Source organism: Aotus nancymaae, unplaced genomic scaffold (genome assembly GCF_030222135.1).
Source record: "Aotus nancymaae isolate 86718 unplaced genomic scaffold, 86718_ANA_hifiasm-v0.15.2.pri h1tg000043l, whole genome shotgun sequence".
Classification (NCBI taxonomy): Eukaryota; Metazoa; Chordata; class Mammalia; order Primates; family Aotidae; genus Aotus; species Aotus nancymaae.
Genome location: NW_026988457.1, coordinates 15,110,989 through 15,126,641, shown reverse-complemented (window position 1 = coordinate 15,126,641; position 15,653 = coordinate 15,110,989). Strand labels below are relative to the sequence as shown.

General features: G+C 40.0%; 1 protein-coding gene and 1 non-coding gene across 2 annotated transcripts in view; both read left to right on the top strand.

Annotated features, from left to right (window-relative positions):
• Positions 1-1,558: 1,558 nt before the first annotated feature.
• Positions 1,559-15,653, top strand: part of EPSTI1 (epithelial stromal interaction 1) — a 97,625-nt gene continuing 83,530 nt past the window's right edge. The window contains exon 1 of the mRNA XM_064361781.1: positions 1,559-1,761. Within this exon, the coding sequence (XP_064217851.1) occupies positions 1,574-1,761 (188 nt within the window). The 5' untranslated portion in view covers positions 1,559-1,573. The remainder of the gene's footprint in view (positions 1,762-15,653) is intronic.
• LOC135268810 (U4 spliceosomal RNA) lies at positions 13,386-13,526 on the top strand. Its single transcript, XR_010337147.1, has one exon. It is a non-coding gene; the product is annotated as a U4 spliceosomal RNA (small nuclear RNA).

Here is a 15,653-nt window from a genome sequence, read left to right as displayed (position 1 = left end):
TCCCACCCTTGCCCATGCTTCAATTTCATTCTTTTGTTAGCCATCAAACCTGCATTTGTCTTTCTGTTCTAAGCACCAATACTATAAGGAAGACAGTCCAGCTCCTAAGTGCCTTGCTGACCTAAGGCTGTGGTGCTCCAGCCACATGACAAACCCTGGAATTAAGTACACACCAAGTGACAAGCCTCTGCCATGGCATCTTCTTCCTGGTGAATTCCTATGTCTTTGGTGGCTCATTCTCAAATGTCCCTTTTCCTAATTTACTCAGAAGGCTAATCCCTAGATTCCCTGTGCCTCCACAGCTGTTATTTCATTTATCCCAAAGTGGCATTCCCATTTGTTTACCTGTCTCCTAGAATACTCCCAGAATGCAGGTAATGTGAGGGAAGGGCCTTCACTCATCTTTGTGTAGGACAGCATTGTGACACTGGCGATAACCCTGGCACACCTCAGAATCATCTCAGAGCTTTTCAAAAATGTGAATGCCAGAGTTCACCCATGGACCTACAGAAACTGAGTCTTGCAAATCCATATATAAATATATATATATATATATATATATATATGACGGAGTTTCACTCTTGTTGCCCAGGCTGGAGTGCAATGGTGCAATCTCGACTCACCACAACCTCCACCTCCTGGATTCAAGCGATTCTCCTGCCTCAGCCTCCCAAGTAGCTGGGATTAAGGGCATGTGTCGCTATGCCTGGCTAACTTTATATTTTCAGTAGAGAAGAGTTTTCTTTATGTTGGTCAGGCTGGTCTCGAACTCCCAACCTCAGGTGATCCACCTGCCTTGGCCTCCCAAAGTGCTGGGATTACAGGCTTGAGCCACCGTGCCTGGCCACAAATCTGTATTTTTAAATGGCCCCACATCACCATTGCACACTGCTCTGCACAGAGCAGGTATTTAATAGTTCTCAAATGTCTAGTTAATTACTTAGCAAGGCTGCCTGGAGAATCATGTCTACCTTACTTCTCCATCTTTGTGGGTTTTGGTTTTTGTTTTCTTTTGATTTCAGTTTCCATTTCCTGTAACTTGAAAGTGTCTGCATTGGTAACAGCCACACAGCAGTCATTCCTGATAAAAGGCAACATTTTGTTGAGATGATTTTAGCTACTGACCTAATCTCTGGTATTTTAAGGTTAATATTTTTTTACAGTCTCAAATATCCAGCGGTAACCTTAAATTAGAGTTACCTGTTAAACAGTTTCTCAAGTATCTTTCAGGATTGCAGTCACTTTACGGGCTAATCGCTCAACAAGTGTCTGTGGCTGGTCACAGTTATTCTGATTAACCTCTAAGGTGATCGTGAGACTTTAAACGGTCTCACCTGTAGCGAACCAAGCCAGCTCGTCAACATCCCCCTGGCTGTTAACCCGCGATAAGGCGGGAGGGCGCCTCAGTGGAGAAAGGATGAGGAAGTTCTCTGCAGCTGATACGGAGAAACCGAAACTCAGCTGTTAAAACCGCTGCCCTTGCACTTTGGGATCGCATCTCGAGACTCGCCAGGCGCCCCAGCCGCATCTCTCCAGCAGCGGCCGGCGGCCCGGGACCCGCGGGCTGTGAACCATGTACACCCGCAGTAGAGTGGTGAGCTCTGGGCTCGGCGCCTCCCCTGCCTCCCGCCCGGCCCGGGACCCCCGGAACCCTTATGGGCGGCACGCGGAGCTGGGCCCGCTGCAAGACCAGAGACAGGGTTTGGAGGCAGCCCCCGAGAGCCCTTCGCGGGAGAGCATCGTGCAAGCGGGTCAGAGGCAGTAAGTGTTTTAACAACCTGTCTTGGGGGCGGGAGCCCGGGCCCCAGACATACTCACAAGCACCTTTGTGGTCCTTGGAGTTTGAAACCACAGGGATTTTGACTGAATGAAAAAGCTCATTTGCTTTAATGAAAGCATTCATGCCTTTCCTTATAAATTGAGTCGGCTAGTTTGCAGTCCTCTAGTAAATATCCAGGCCGGTTCCTTCCAGGAACATTACTCTCCTGACTTTGGTGACTGACGACAGAATTGAAAGATAATGGTGTTTAGAAACCGCCTAGGCATCCAGTAAGATGTTATTTTCCAGGTATCTCCAGAACTCATACTCCAACCAGTATGGAAATAGATTTTCCCTTACTGTTTTTAAAAACTTGGTGCCTGGTAGGGCGCGTTGGCTCAAGCCTGTAATCCCAGCACTTTGGGAGGCCAGGGCGGGCAGATCACCTAACGTCAGGAGTTCGAAACCAGCCTGGCCAATATGGTGAAACCCCGTCTTTACTAAAAATAAAAAATGAGCTGCATGTGGTAGCATGCACCTGTAGTCCCAGCTACTTCGGAGGCTGAGGTAGGAGAATCGCTTGAACCCAGGAGGCGGAGGTTGCAGTGAGCCAAGATCACACCATTGCACCCCAGCTTGGGCAACAGAGCGAGACTCTGTCTCAAAACAAAACAAAATAACAAAACTTGGTGCCCTAAATGGAATTACTGCATCAGACACTAACAGGTAAGGGTCAACAGGAAACGTGACATGGTGTAGAAAATTCAAATTCTGCCTCTAGCTAGGAGCAAGCCTGAATCCCAGCAAGACTCCCAGATAAACTAGCCTCTTACAACCAGAGGAGTGGAGCTGAGAGAGTGAGGAGGTGAGTGACGGTAGTATCTCTTGTCCCTGTTGATGTGTGCTCTATGCAGGAACAGATAGGTAGCATTTATTCCTGGCTTTTGGTTCAGGGACTGCAGTGAGTATCCGGGAAACATTTATTATGCAGGTGTCATGGACCTCTCTTTTCACCCAATGGAATGAACTTTAAGTCAACAATATGGTTTATCACAATGTCACTGCCTTTAAAGTGCTGCCTCTGTGAACTGGAACTGTCCAAATGGTTTTATTTTTAGTGTCTCCTTTTTCATCGACTTCTAGTTGTATGAAAGACAAACCCTGGTTGCTAAGAAACAGTATATAACCTTATGACTGATAAACAGCAGATTTTCTTTCATCCCTTAGCTTTTGAAAGTACCAGGACTTTAATATTATTATTCAGCTTAGGTTCACCCTTATATGGGGCAGATAAGCTGGAAATCAATTAGAGATTGTTGCATTTCTCTCCTCCTCAGAATAATTGGTGTCTCACCACAATAGAAGCAGGCCTTTACTTTGAAATATACAAGCTATAGTACTTAACAGTAACAAAGGTCATAGACATATGGTCTCATGTCCATGAGTAGTTAATGATGAATACCATTTGCATGACTTTTTAAAAAGCATTTGTTTAGATCTAACCATTTATTTGTAAGCTCATATCGTCACATAAGTATTAACAGTTGCATCTATCTGTTTTCTTATTTGGTCATAATTACCCTGGAATCTTGTTAGATCAAATTGCTCAGAAGAGACAGTTTTCTGATTGGTTATCCGGGTCTTAAAACCCTGCAATTCCTAAAAAGATTTTCAAATAAACCATTAAAAAATACCAGGAAGAGTTTAGTTATCTCTCACAGAGTCCTCCTTTTTTTCCACATGAACCAGTTGCAGTAAGTGTAGAATTATATATTCCCTTTTAGGGGTTTGATGTCTAAGATCCTGTCTGGATGAACTTTGAATTCTTCTCGCATCTCCATTAGTTACTTAGATTCACTTTCTCATTTGTTTCCTTTAATGGAGTTGGAAAACCGAGGAAAATGAATGGCAAATAATATCTCAGTAGAATTACCTGCCTGCCCCCTGCCTCAAAATAAATAAGACTTTATTTATTTTTGGGTACAAATTAGAAGCACTTTCTTATTTTAAAAAAATTAAGAAAAAAGAGGATAGAGTTAATGCTTTAATAGTACAGCTTCATTTGTTTGCTTATAATGTGAACTTATTTATATGGTAAAGGATTTGTCTTGTTTTGCGTGCATCCTTCCATTAATTTCCTCATGCAGCCCCCATGTGGGGATTAGGAACATGGGCTCTGATGCCAGGTAGACCTGCGTTCAAGTTCTGATTATGCCATCATTTTCTGTTTGAACAGGATCCTTAGCTACTTCACACCTCAGTTTTCTCATTACTGAATATGAGACAATACCAATTTCATAGGGTTTTAATTTTTCCAGGTGTGTATGCATAAAACATAACTTTGTGCCTGGTAAAGTACTATGCTGGTACTTGTGCCTGGTAAAGTACTAAACACCCTTAAGTCAAGTGTTTGTGCCTTGTTAAAGACACACACACACACACACATACACATACACACACACAGGTTTAAAACACCTACTTGTATGGTCAGGGATAGGGGCTCATGCCTGTAACCTCAGCACTTTGGGAAGCCAATGTGGGAAGATTACTTGGGTCCAGGAGTAACATAGGGAGACCCTTGTCTCTACAAAGAAAAAATTAGCCGGGCGTGGTGGCAGGCACCTGTAATCCCAGCTGCTCAGGAGGCTGAGGCAGAGAATTGCTTGAACCCGGAAGGCGGAGGTTGCAGTGAGCGAAGATCACACCACTGCACTCCTTCCTGAGTGACAGAGCGAGATTCCATCCCAAAAGAAAAATAGAAAAGAAAAAGAACTTTAAATTAGCTGAGCATGGTGGCACATACCTGTAGTCCCAGCTACTTAAGAGGCTGAGGCAGGAGGAAAGCTAGAGCTCAAGATTACAGTGAGCTGTGATTGCACCACTGTACTCCAGCCTGGGCAATTGCACCACTGTACTCCAGCCTGGAGTGAGATCCTGTCTCAAATCAGTCAATCAATCAATCAATCACCTACTTGCATAGAAACAAAATATACTAGTAAAAGTCTATGGCTATCTCTTAATATATTAAATGATTCTGAGTACCTCTGATAGTCTCTCAGACAAGATTGAGTTCTTCATGGAATTTGAATTTACAGTTATTACAAGTATTTACTAGTTCATACTGGCTTTCCCAAATATTTTTATTTGGTGATTTTTATCTTGTCCTTAAATATCATAAGCTATCTACACAACAGAGAAGCTTACACAAACTTCTAATCCAAAGTAAACCTTTATCTTTTAATATTCTGCTTCTTTGTAAATAGTTTACATTAATATCACGTCTAGATAAATGTAAGACAAAGACATGCATTTACCTAGTTTTATCCAATTCTGGGAGATGGGGTCTTGCCTGTGCTAGTAATATAGGGTTTAGTTCACATTCATGTACTTGTCTATAACCTTACCTGGTCCTTGAGCTTGATGCTGTTTGAAGAAAATACAAAGAGATTTTGAAAATGAACCTATAATGTGGAATTTTATTTTACAGTTAACTTGAGCTGAATTTGTATGTAAATTATGTTACTCTTAACATATTTGTGGCCTACTTCATACTTAGTATTGTAGAGACTTAAATATGAGCAATAATAAATTAGTACTTATGGCCAGCGTGGTGGCTCACACCTGTAATCCTTGCACTTTGGGAGACCAAGAAGGAGGGATCACCTGAGGTTGGGAGTTCAAGACCAGCCTGATCAACACGGAGAAACCCCATCTCTAATAAAAATAAAAATGAAAATAAAAAGAATTAAAAAAAAATTAGCACTTATGTAATACCTAGTATGTAAAAGCACACTATGTATATTAACTTTTTTAGTCCTCATAACCACCATCAGATAAGAGGATCTCTAGCTTAAAAGAACAAATGAAAAACCAGGAACAAATAACTATTCAACAAAAACATAAGCCCTTATGAAGCTTACTGTCTAATTGATGGGACAGGCATTTATTAATCATTATGTGAATAAATATGTATACTGTAAGGCAGGGGTGTCCAATCTTTTGGCTTCCTGGGGTCACATTGGAAGAAGAATCATCTCGGGGTCCACATAAAATACACAAACAGTAATGATAGTGGATGAGCTTAAAAAAAAAAAATCACACACAAAAATTCTCTTAATGTTTTATGAAAGTTTATGAATTGTGTTGGGCCTCATTCAAAGCTGTCCTGAGCCACCTGGGCTACATGCGCCTTGTGGGCCCTGGGTTCGACAAGCTTCCAAGGAAAGCCAGGGTCTGAGCTGGTTTTGGGAGCAGGGAAATCTTTCCTCAGACATGACGTTTGAACTTTGGTCTACAGGATAATGAGGAGTTGCGTAGTTTGTTTTCCTGACACCAAATATGTCATTCTAACACCAACTAACTCTGACCCCAGTAGCTTTCCCACAGTTCCATTCTAACACTACTCAGAGTTAGTGCGGACCCCACAAATTAAGGGCTTAGTCTCACAAGACTGCCCCCCACTTCAGACTTCGGACACTAGCTGCAAATTGAGGCTCCAGGCTACCTGTACTGCTCAGCAGACTACAGATCTGGGGCTTCCCATGCATCTCTCCTTCCCAGGTTTTGATAATTCACTGGAGTGACTCACAAAACTCACAGAAATCACTACGTTTTTGATGACAGGCTTATAAAGGATACAACTCAGTCAAGTAGAAGAGACGTGTAAGGCATCTCTTGGGGAATGAAGGGATATGTAGTGGGGTGTGAAGAGTTTCTATACTCTAGGCAGATACTTTGATGTGCTCACCAACCTGGAAGACCACCAAACCTTATGGTTCGAAAACTTTTATTGAGGCTGTATTACCTAGGCATAATTGATTAAATCAGTGGCTATCATCAGTGATTAAATCTCCAGCCCCTTCTTCTCCCCAGAAATTGAGATGGGGCTGAACGTTTTAACCCTCCAATCCCATAGTTGATTTTTCTAGATACCAGTCTGGGTTCTTAAGCACCAACAGTCATTAGCATACAAAAGACACTTAGCCCTCTGGGAAATCCCAGGGTTTTGGGAGCTCTGTCCCAGGAACCAGGAACCAGGGACCATGACCAAATATTTATTTTTTATTATAGCACAGGAGTTTAAATGGCCTCTGGACAGCCAGAGAAACTTGTTAATCAGATTGTCTTCAGAAGAACTTACAGTGGGGAGCATAGTCAGCTGACAGCCCCAGCTGCCACCCATTTGGATCCATTACACCTTGCCTATGAGTGCTGGCTTGTGCTGCACCCGTCCCAGCCAATGGCTGAGCATTCCAGGGTGCCACTGCTGTTGCAGGACTGCCAGGCTCATATGTCTGCTGTGCAGCAACAGACCCAGACACTGACAATGGCACTTGCAGCAGAGAAAGGGTTTGATCATCACAATGTTCTCAGTGAGGAAACAGGAGGAATTCTCAAGCCTCAAATTCATTCCTTCCAGGGGTCCTGGGCAAAGATTTTAAGGGGACTCATGGAGGGTGAGGGGCTAGAAAATTTGGGATTGTCCATTGGATAGCTCAAAGTTGGGCTAGCGAGCAAGAAGCAGCTACAAGGAAGTAGACCAAAGGGCAAGCCGGCTTAATGATGGCTGCTGCAAGCCTGGTTGGATTTTATTTTATTTTTCTCTTGATCAATTTTATACAGTTTTCTTGGGATGGTTTCAGTGCTAGCCCATTCCTGGCCCATATGGGACTCTTCTATTAGGCAACATTTGCTGGAAGACTCCCTATATTCCTGTCCAAGATTTTCTCAGAAACGTGTAACAGTCTGAGGATCTTGTCACTCAATCCTCTTCCCCTTTGTCATTTCATAGAATGAAAGTTGTCAGAATCAAAATGAGGTCACTTGTGTCAAACACGGGGAGCTGGGGCTGTGAAGGGAGGATTCTCACGCACGTATGCCCGGTAACAAGAACTCTCACAAAAGGCTCTGCAAAAACTACAACTTTGCAGAAAAGCTACAACCTTACACAAAACCTACTTCTACAAGGATATCTGCCTAGCAACGGCCTGTTCAACCTTGGACTGATGCTACCCTTGTTGATCCTTGTAGCCAAGGATATTTGTCTCAAACAACTTGCACCCTCCTCACTGTTCCTTTAAAAACCCTTGTCTTCCTTTACCTTTTTGAATATACCCACTGTGTTGCCACTGCAATGCTCAGTCCAGAATAAATCTAATTTTCTTTTGGAGAGCCTCTCTCGCTGTCTTTTACCTATGTTTTGGCAGTCGGAATCAGACCCGGTCTTGTTCTCAAGGCTTTCCTTACCTACCCCTGTTCCCCCTTTCATCTCTTGCATGTCTATCCTTGTCTTGGTGTCAGTTTCTGAAGGACCCAGACTAATACAGTCTCTAAAACACCCTACTGCAACCACAACAGCTTAGACACCTTATTCATGTCTGCTGTTGCCATGCTATCCATGCAGATTGGGGAAACCCATTCTTTTTCTCATTTCCTCTTTTAAGGCCCAGGGAACGTTTCCTAATTTCCTTAATCCAACCTTAATGCGTCCCACCAGTTTGTTATGCTTGAGGGAAGAAAATAACCTTTGTAATCCTTCTCTTTACCCTCAAACTCTCAAGGGAGATAAAAGGAGAATAAATGATGGTTTGCTAAGAGCACTTCATTGTGGCCAATCCTGATTTGTCTCTCTTTACTCCTTAAAAAGCATTGTTAAATTTTGTAAAGTATTTTGTAACTATAAAATGGAATACAACGTGGGATATACACAATAAAATCACTAAGTTATAGTGCTAAATTTTTATTTAACACTAACATCACTATTTAATGTCTATTTTCTAAAATTCTGAAGTTTGGTTTCTTATTTATTTATTTATTTATTTATTTTTAAGACGAGGTTTCACCACGTTGGTCAGGCTGGTCTTGAACTCCTGACCTCAGGTGATCCGCCCACCTTGGCCTCCAAAGTGCTTAGATTACAGGCGTGAGCCACCACGCCCAGCCTGAAGTTTGGTTTCTTATGTGTAAGACAGAACTTAAGCCATTTTGACTCACGTTATTTGCATCTGAATCAGCTACATAAAATATTCTGAAATTAAGCCCAAGTTTTTACAAACTTATTAGAGCATATTAGAATTGCTTTCACTATTTCTTCCTCACTGCAATGTCCACATTTCAATTTCTGTCTTTATGATTATGAGAAAATAAAATTCTGCTTATAGATGCTAAGGGGCCTGAATGCATCAGCTAGTGCTCATCCCTGGAGATGGATAATTGAATCATGCTGGAGTTCCTTTAATGTTACGAAATAATAGTATATCAGAAGAGAGTATCTGGGATTGATTGTAATGAGTAACCTTCTTGATGGCTCAGTATAGATGGTTATTCATTAGGGGATTATTTAAGTCAATCTCTAGTGTGCAGGAAGTTTATAAAGCAACAGATAATATTTAACTCTTACTAATGACATGTCTCAATGAGATGGGTAGATGTCTCAATGATTACCAGATATGAATACTATTTGACTTATTTTTGAAATGAGAAATATGATGAAGCATTGCAATCTTGTAGCATAAAGTAAATCAGTTATGACCTGGAATAATTAAACTAGGTACCCCTGAGAGACTAAAACCAAATAAGAGCTCATGTGTTTTCAATAATTAACCATGTGCTAGATCTTGTGGTAAGTATGTCAGGTACATTATGGAATATTCTCTTCATGATAAGTCATTTGCTACCTTAAAGATGAGGAAATTGTGTCTTGAAAATTTAAATGATTTTCCAAGATTTCATGGCTTTTTGAGTGACAAAACCAGTATTCAAACCTGTGTCTGTCTACCAAATTCTGGATCTTGAATATGATGTATAGATGGAGGATAGATAGAAGGAGTGATAGTGCAGCTAGCTAAGGTCCTATCATTGTTTTATAATGACACTAAGAAAAAAGAAATTCTATAGGCTAAAGAGAGTGGTAATATAGAAGCAGTAATATGACACTTACAGCTGCAGAGAGGGGGAAGATTTCTTTCCTTACCTATCCCTAGGTTCATGGCTGATATCCCTATAACAAAAGATAGATTAACAAGAGAAAATCAAACCCATTCATTTAACATAAGTTTTATAGCACTTAGGAGTGCTCAAAAATGAACACCCAAAGAACCAGGGAAAAATGTCTTTATGCTTAAGTTTGATGATGAGTGAATAGTTGTAGAGAAATGAGATTGATTAAAAAGGAGCATGGTCTAAAGACAATAAACTAGGGAAGCTTAGCAAGGCCTGTTTGTGCAAATTCTTTGCATCTCTATGTCTCTATTCCTTTCCTCTGGGTATAGGGAGGAGGGAGGATCCCTCTGACATGAGGGTCTTATGACCTGTCTTAGAGGAAGGTCAGAGAAATTTTTTATGGCTTGCTTCAGGGGATAAAGGCAGGAAAAGGTCAGAGAGGGCTTCCTGCTTCTGCTGTTTTCTCAAATGCCAAGGTGCCGTATTTTGGGATAACATGTGCTGAACCCCATCATAGCTTTAAAATGATTTGAATAGAGAAGTGGTTTGCAGGAGCAAATTTTCTATGTGGATTCCCTTTGTTTTGCTGCTTTTCACAAATGACAGTGAGCTTGGTAGCCTTATATTAGTGTTACTGGCAAGGGGTCCTGATCTAGACCCCAAGAGAAGGTCCTACACAAGAAAGAATTCAAGGCAAAAGTGAAAGCAAGTTTATTAAGAAAGTAAAGGAATAAAGAATGGCTGCTCCATAGACAGAGCAGCCCTGAGGCCTGCTGGTTGCTCATTTTTATGGTTATTTTAATTTTCTGCTAAACAAGGGGTGGATTATTCATGCTTCCCCTCTTTAGATCATATAGGGTAACTTCCTGATGTTGCCATGGCATTTGTAAACTGTCATGGTGCTGGTGAGAGTGTAGCAGTGAGGACGACCAGAGGTCACTCTCGTGGCCATCTTGGTTTTGGTGGATTTTAGCCAGCTTCTTTACTGAAACCTGTTTTATCAGCAAGGTCTTTATGACCTGTATCTTGTGCTGACCTCCTATCTCATCCTGTGACTTAGAATGCCTTAACTATCTGGGAATGCAGCCTAGTAGGTCTCTGCCTTATTTTACCCAGCCCCTATTGAAGATGGAGTCACTCTGGTTCAAATGCTTCTGACATTAGAGCAGTTATCTCACTGTCACTGTGCAGCCTCAACAACATAGTAACTTCCAGGGATTTTTTCAGACTTCTGATCATAGCCGACAGTGAGCAATTCATTTGACTTCATGACCTAGTACATGTCTGAGTATACATTAGGGTATATATAACTGAAAAAATTTCACAAAACAATTTCCACCTTGATTATATGTGCATTATATAATATTATATATATATTATGTTTCTATTCTTCTGCATTAAAAATAAATCCATTGAATTGATTTTATAACCCATTAGAGGGTTACCTCCTACAGTTTGAAAAGCACAGTTCTATGCATGGCAGAAGAGATTGTTAGGGTAGATGAAAAGAAAAAGCATTTTGGTTAATTAGATCAAATTTACCCTCCTGTTTGTGCAGGAAGGTAGAAATTATGGTCCTGTTTAGAAGGAATTTCCAACTTTTCTGCACTGGCTTCCATTCCTCAGTATGGTATACATTTGTGGTCTGCCAGGTCTTGGGGAGCAATCATTTTTGTTCAAATACAATATCATCAAAAATGAATGGGAATTGCTCAAAAAGTCTTTGACAGCTGAAACAGTGAAACAATAAATCAACAGGATGATGAAAGCTTGAAAACACATAATTCCTATAATAATCAGTAGAACCATAGCAGAAATGAGAAAAAAAGAAACTTAGTTCAATTACACAGTAAGGTTACTTACTTCAAAGTCAGTAGAGTGCTGTAAGGTTATACATATTAAGGTTAATTGCATCTATTCAGAATGTATTTGAATCTGAAACAAAAGCTTTAGAGGAAAAGAAATAATCAAAGGGAGAAGACTTCATTTGAAGGGTCTGTTCTATATCGGAGAATCGGCTGATGATGTTTCCTCTGTTCTGTAATGTTTGTAATTCCTTGTCCCCCACCCCCTGCAAATATGAAGACTTAAAAGGCAATCCATTAAAGTCCTGTAGAAAAACTGAAGACATTTACCATCATTAAAACTCAAGGGCTTGTGTTGCCCAGTGTTTTACTATGTACTAGTGAGAGCAGAAACCTATGCTATCTGATCTTGTAGGAAAAGCTGAGACCCTGCTTTAAGAAATCTTTATATTAAATATTTCTCTATTAAAAATATTTGGAATATGTTTCTCTAATTATAAAGTAAAGTCATATCTGCTTGTTATAAAAACTCAAACATTACAAAAATAATACAGAATGTGAAAGTCCCTTGCAATTCTGACCCTAGAAATAAACACTGCAAAGAGTTTAGTGTAAAGAAACCTTTAAAGTATAGGTTGCACTTTTAGACTCTTGATGCCAAGTGGAAAACCTTAGGGCCATGATGCCTGACATGGTTTGGCTGTGTTCCCACCAATGTCTCATCTTGAATTGTAGCTCCCATAATCTCCATGTATCGTATGAGGGACCCAAGGGAGGTTATTGAATTACGGGGGTGGTTTTTTCCTGTGCTGTTCTTGTGATAGTGAATACGTTTCAAGAGACCTGATGGTTTATAAAGGGCAGTTCTTGTGCACATGCTCTCTTGCCTGCTGCAATGTAAGATGTACTTTTTCTTTTCCTTCACCTTCTGCATGATTATGAGACCTCCCCTGCCATATGGAACTGTGAGTCTATTAAACCTCGTTTTCTTTATAAATCACCCAGTCTCAGTTACGTCTTTATTAGCAGCATGAGAATGGACTAGTACAATGCCCTTTGATTTCTATTGCCAATAGAAGGTGACAGATACTCTTTTTCTAATCTTTGTTTTAAACTGTGATTGCACTCCATCATATAGACAATGTTTTTCACATTGGCTTATTATTTAGTTGTACAAGAAAACAACCCTTGTTCTCACAGTGGCATGTTGGATGACCTCTCCTATGTATTACTCTTTCTAAAAATGTTTAACCTAGTCTAATCGTGAGGAAATAATCATTTCCTTATATCCAGATTGTGAAGCATTCTATAAGAAAAGCTACCTGAACTCTTCAAATATGTCAACCATGAAAGAAAGAAAAAAAAGTCAAGGAAATTGTCTGGGGTTATAGGAGTCTACAGACACATGTCAAACAACAGAAGTGTGTAATCCATAATTGGATCTAGGATCAGGTAAAGGTAGGGAAGAATATTAAATGGAAACAATTTGGAAATTTGAATATAGACTTTAGGCAATATTAATGTTAAATTTATTGGGTGTGATAATGTTATTATGTTTAAGTATGAGACTTTTTTTTTTAGAAGATACATGCTAAAATATTTAGGGATGATGTGTTATGACCCTGCAGCTTTTCATATGGTTAAAAAAGAGAAAAAGCAAATGTAGGAAAACATTAACAACTGGTAAATATAAATAAATAGTATATAGGTATTTATTTTACTAATATTTAGCTTTGCTTGTTAGGCTTAAAATTTCTTAAAACATTGGGGGAAATGTAATTGTAGATGATATTCTAAAACTAATTGTGCCTCTTCTTATTTTTTTCCTTTTCTCTTTTGGAACCTGAAGTAAAAGAACTTTTGTTATGAAACTGTATACCAGCTTTGCGCAGTGGCAGTATCGTAGCCAATGAGGTTTACTCGAGGCGTGATTATTGCTAATTGAAAACTTTTCCCAATACTCCGCTGTGACGACTTGCAATATAGTTGGCACTGGCAATTTTTGACAGTCTCTACAGAGACTGAATAAAAATAAGAAAAGAAATAAGCTGTATGCTTAAAATTTGTGTTGTTTTCTGTAGGTACATTATACTTTAATAAATAATTTAATGAAAAAAGCCTGGGCTCAGAATCATACTACCATTTACAGGGGAAATATATATACCAATCTTTAAGATGTATTATTTATAAGTACTACTTTGTTTCATGCAGTGGTCCTTATTATTTAAAGGAAAAAAATCAGGAACCAGGATATAGATGTTAAAAGAAAGAGCCAGAAACAGGGATATAAAGAAATAATTAGAAAAATCTTGATGTATATTTATGAAAGAAGATGCAGCAAAGGGAATGAGTCACAGCATGAATAAAGGAGATGTACTAGTGATTCAGGGCTAGGTTCTATTACACATAAAATAGATGTCATATATGTTATATATAGTTATTATAATTACATACAATAAAACAGATGTCCCCCTAGGTATCTTAAGCAAGTATCTATGGCTTTGTTTATTTCTTTCCCGTAAAATAAGTCTGAAGGTAGGTAGTCTAGGGCTGGTCTAGAACAAATAATGGGAAACTATAATAGAATATTTTCTGGCATTGTTCTAAGCACTGTGAAATGAAAAAGAAATCTTGGGGTCTCCAAGATTTCTTTCAAGAAATCTTGAAGGGAGAAGTCAAGCTGGAGACTGCTCAGGGCAAACTTGCCTTCCATTCTATTCAAAGTCACGCCTCTGCTCACTGAGATAAATGTACATCTGATTGCCTCCTTTGGAGATAGTAATCAGAAACTCAAGGAATGCAACCATTTATCTCTTATCTACCTGTGACCTGGAAGACACCTCCTGGCTTCCAGTTGTCCCGCCTTTCTGGACCAAACCAATGCTCATCGTACGTATGTTGTTTGATGTCTCATGTCTCCCTAAAGTGTATAAAACCAAACTGTACTCTGACCACCTTGGACACATGTTATCAGGACCTCCTGAAGCTGTGTCATTGACGCATCCTCAACCTTGGCAAAATAAACTTTTTAAATTAACTGAGACCTGTTTCAGCTATTCGGGGTTCACAGCACTTTATATTCTATGAAGTGGATAGTTATCCCTATTTTACAGGTGGAAAAATGAAAAAACTAAATAATTTGCTCAAAGTTGTACAGTTAGGAAATAACAGAATTAGGGTTTGAAGTCGGGCAGTACAGCAATAGATTACCACTAATGTGGTGGTTTCATGGTCACAGAGCACCAGACTGCTTCTGTCTTTCTGCTCCGCTATTCCTGATCATGTCTTCCGTATTCAGGGTGCCTCACTGATTAAGATGGCTGCTTGAGTACCAGCTACCATTTCAAACTTCCAGGAGGAAGGAAAATAACAAAACAGCTTTTTCTATTTGTCTATCACTATTTAAAGGAGACTTCTAGAAATCCCTCTCAATGACTTCCACTTATATCTCAATTTCTCAAACTTAATCACATAATTATACCTACCTATACAGAAGGTTGGTGGCTGTAGTCATTTCACTGGGCACATCGTCTATCTGAATGATATACAAGTGCTATCAGTAAGGCAGAAGTGAGAGTGAATGTTGAGTAGGGCCTACTACATCTCTTCTAGTTTAAGAATAAAGGGAGTCGGCCGTGCGTGGTGGTTCACACCTGTAATCCCAGCACTTTGGGAGACTGAGGCGGGTGGATCATGAGGTCAGGAGTTCAAGACCAGCCTAGCCAAGGTGGTGAAACCTCATCTCTACTAAAAAAGCACAAAAATTAGCCAGGCTCAGTGGCATGCACCTGTAATCCCAGCTACTCAGGCAGCCGAGGCAGGATAATTGCTTGAACCTGGGAGGCGGAGGATGCAGTGAGCTGAGGTCGCGCCATTGCACTCCAGCCTGGGTGACCGAGTGAGACTCCGTCTCAAAAAAAAAATCTAAAAATAGGGAGTCAAACATAAGAGTGGAAATTAATCACATGATTATGTTGTCTCTGAGATTTTTGAAATATAAGTGGGCTATCTAAGGAAGAAAAATTTAAATGTAGCCCACATTCCTGTTCAGAGTATTGATTTCAGAGGACTATTCGCGTTTTCTTCTGGATAACGTTCTGTTGAAAACGGTATGTTTTGTACATCCTGCAGGATTATTTATAATAGTG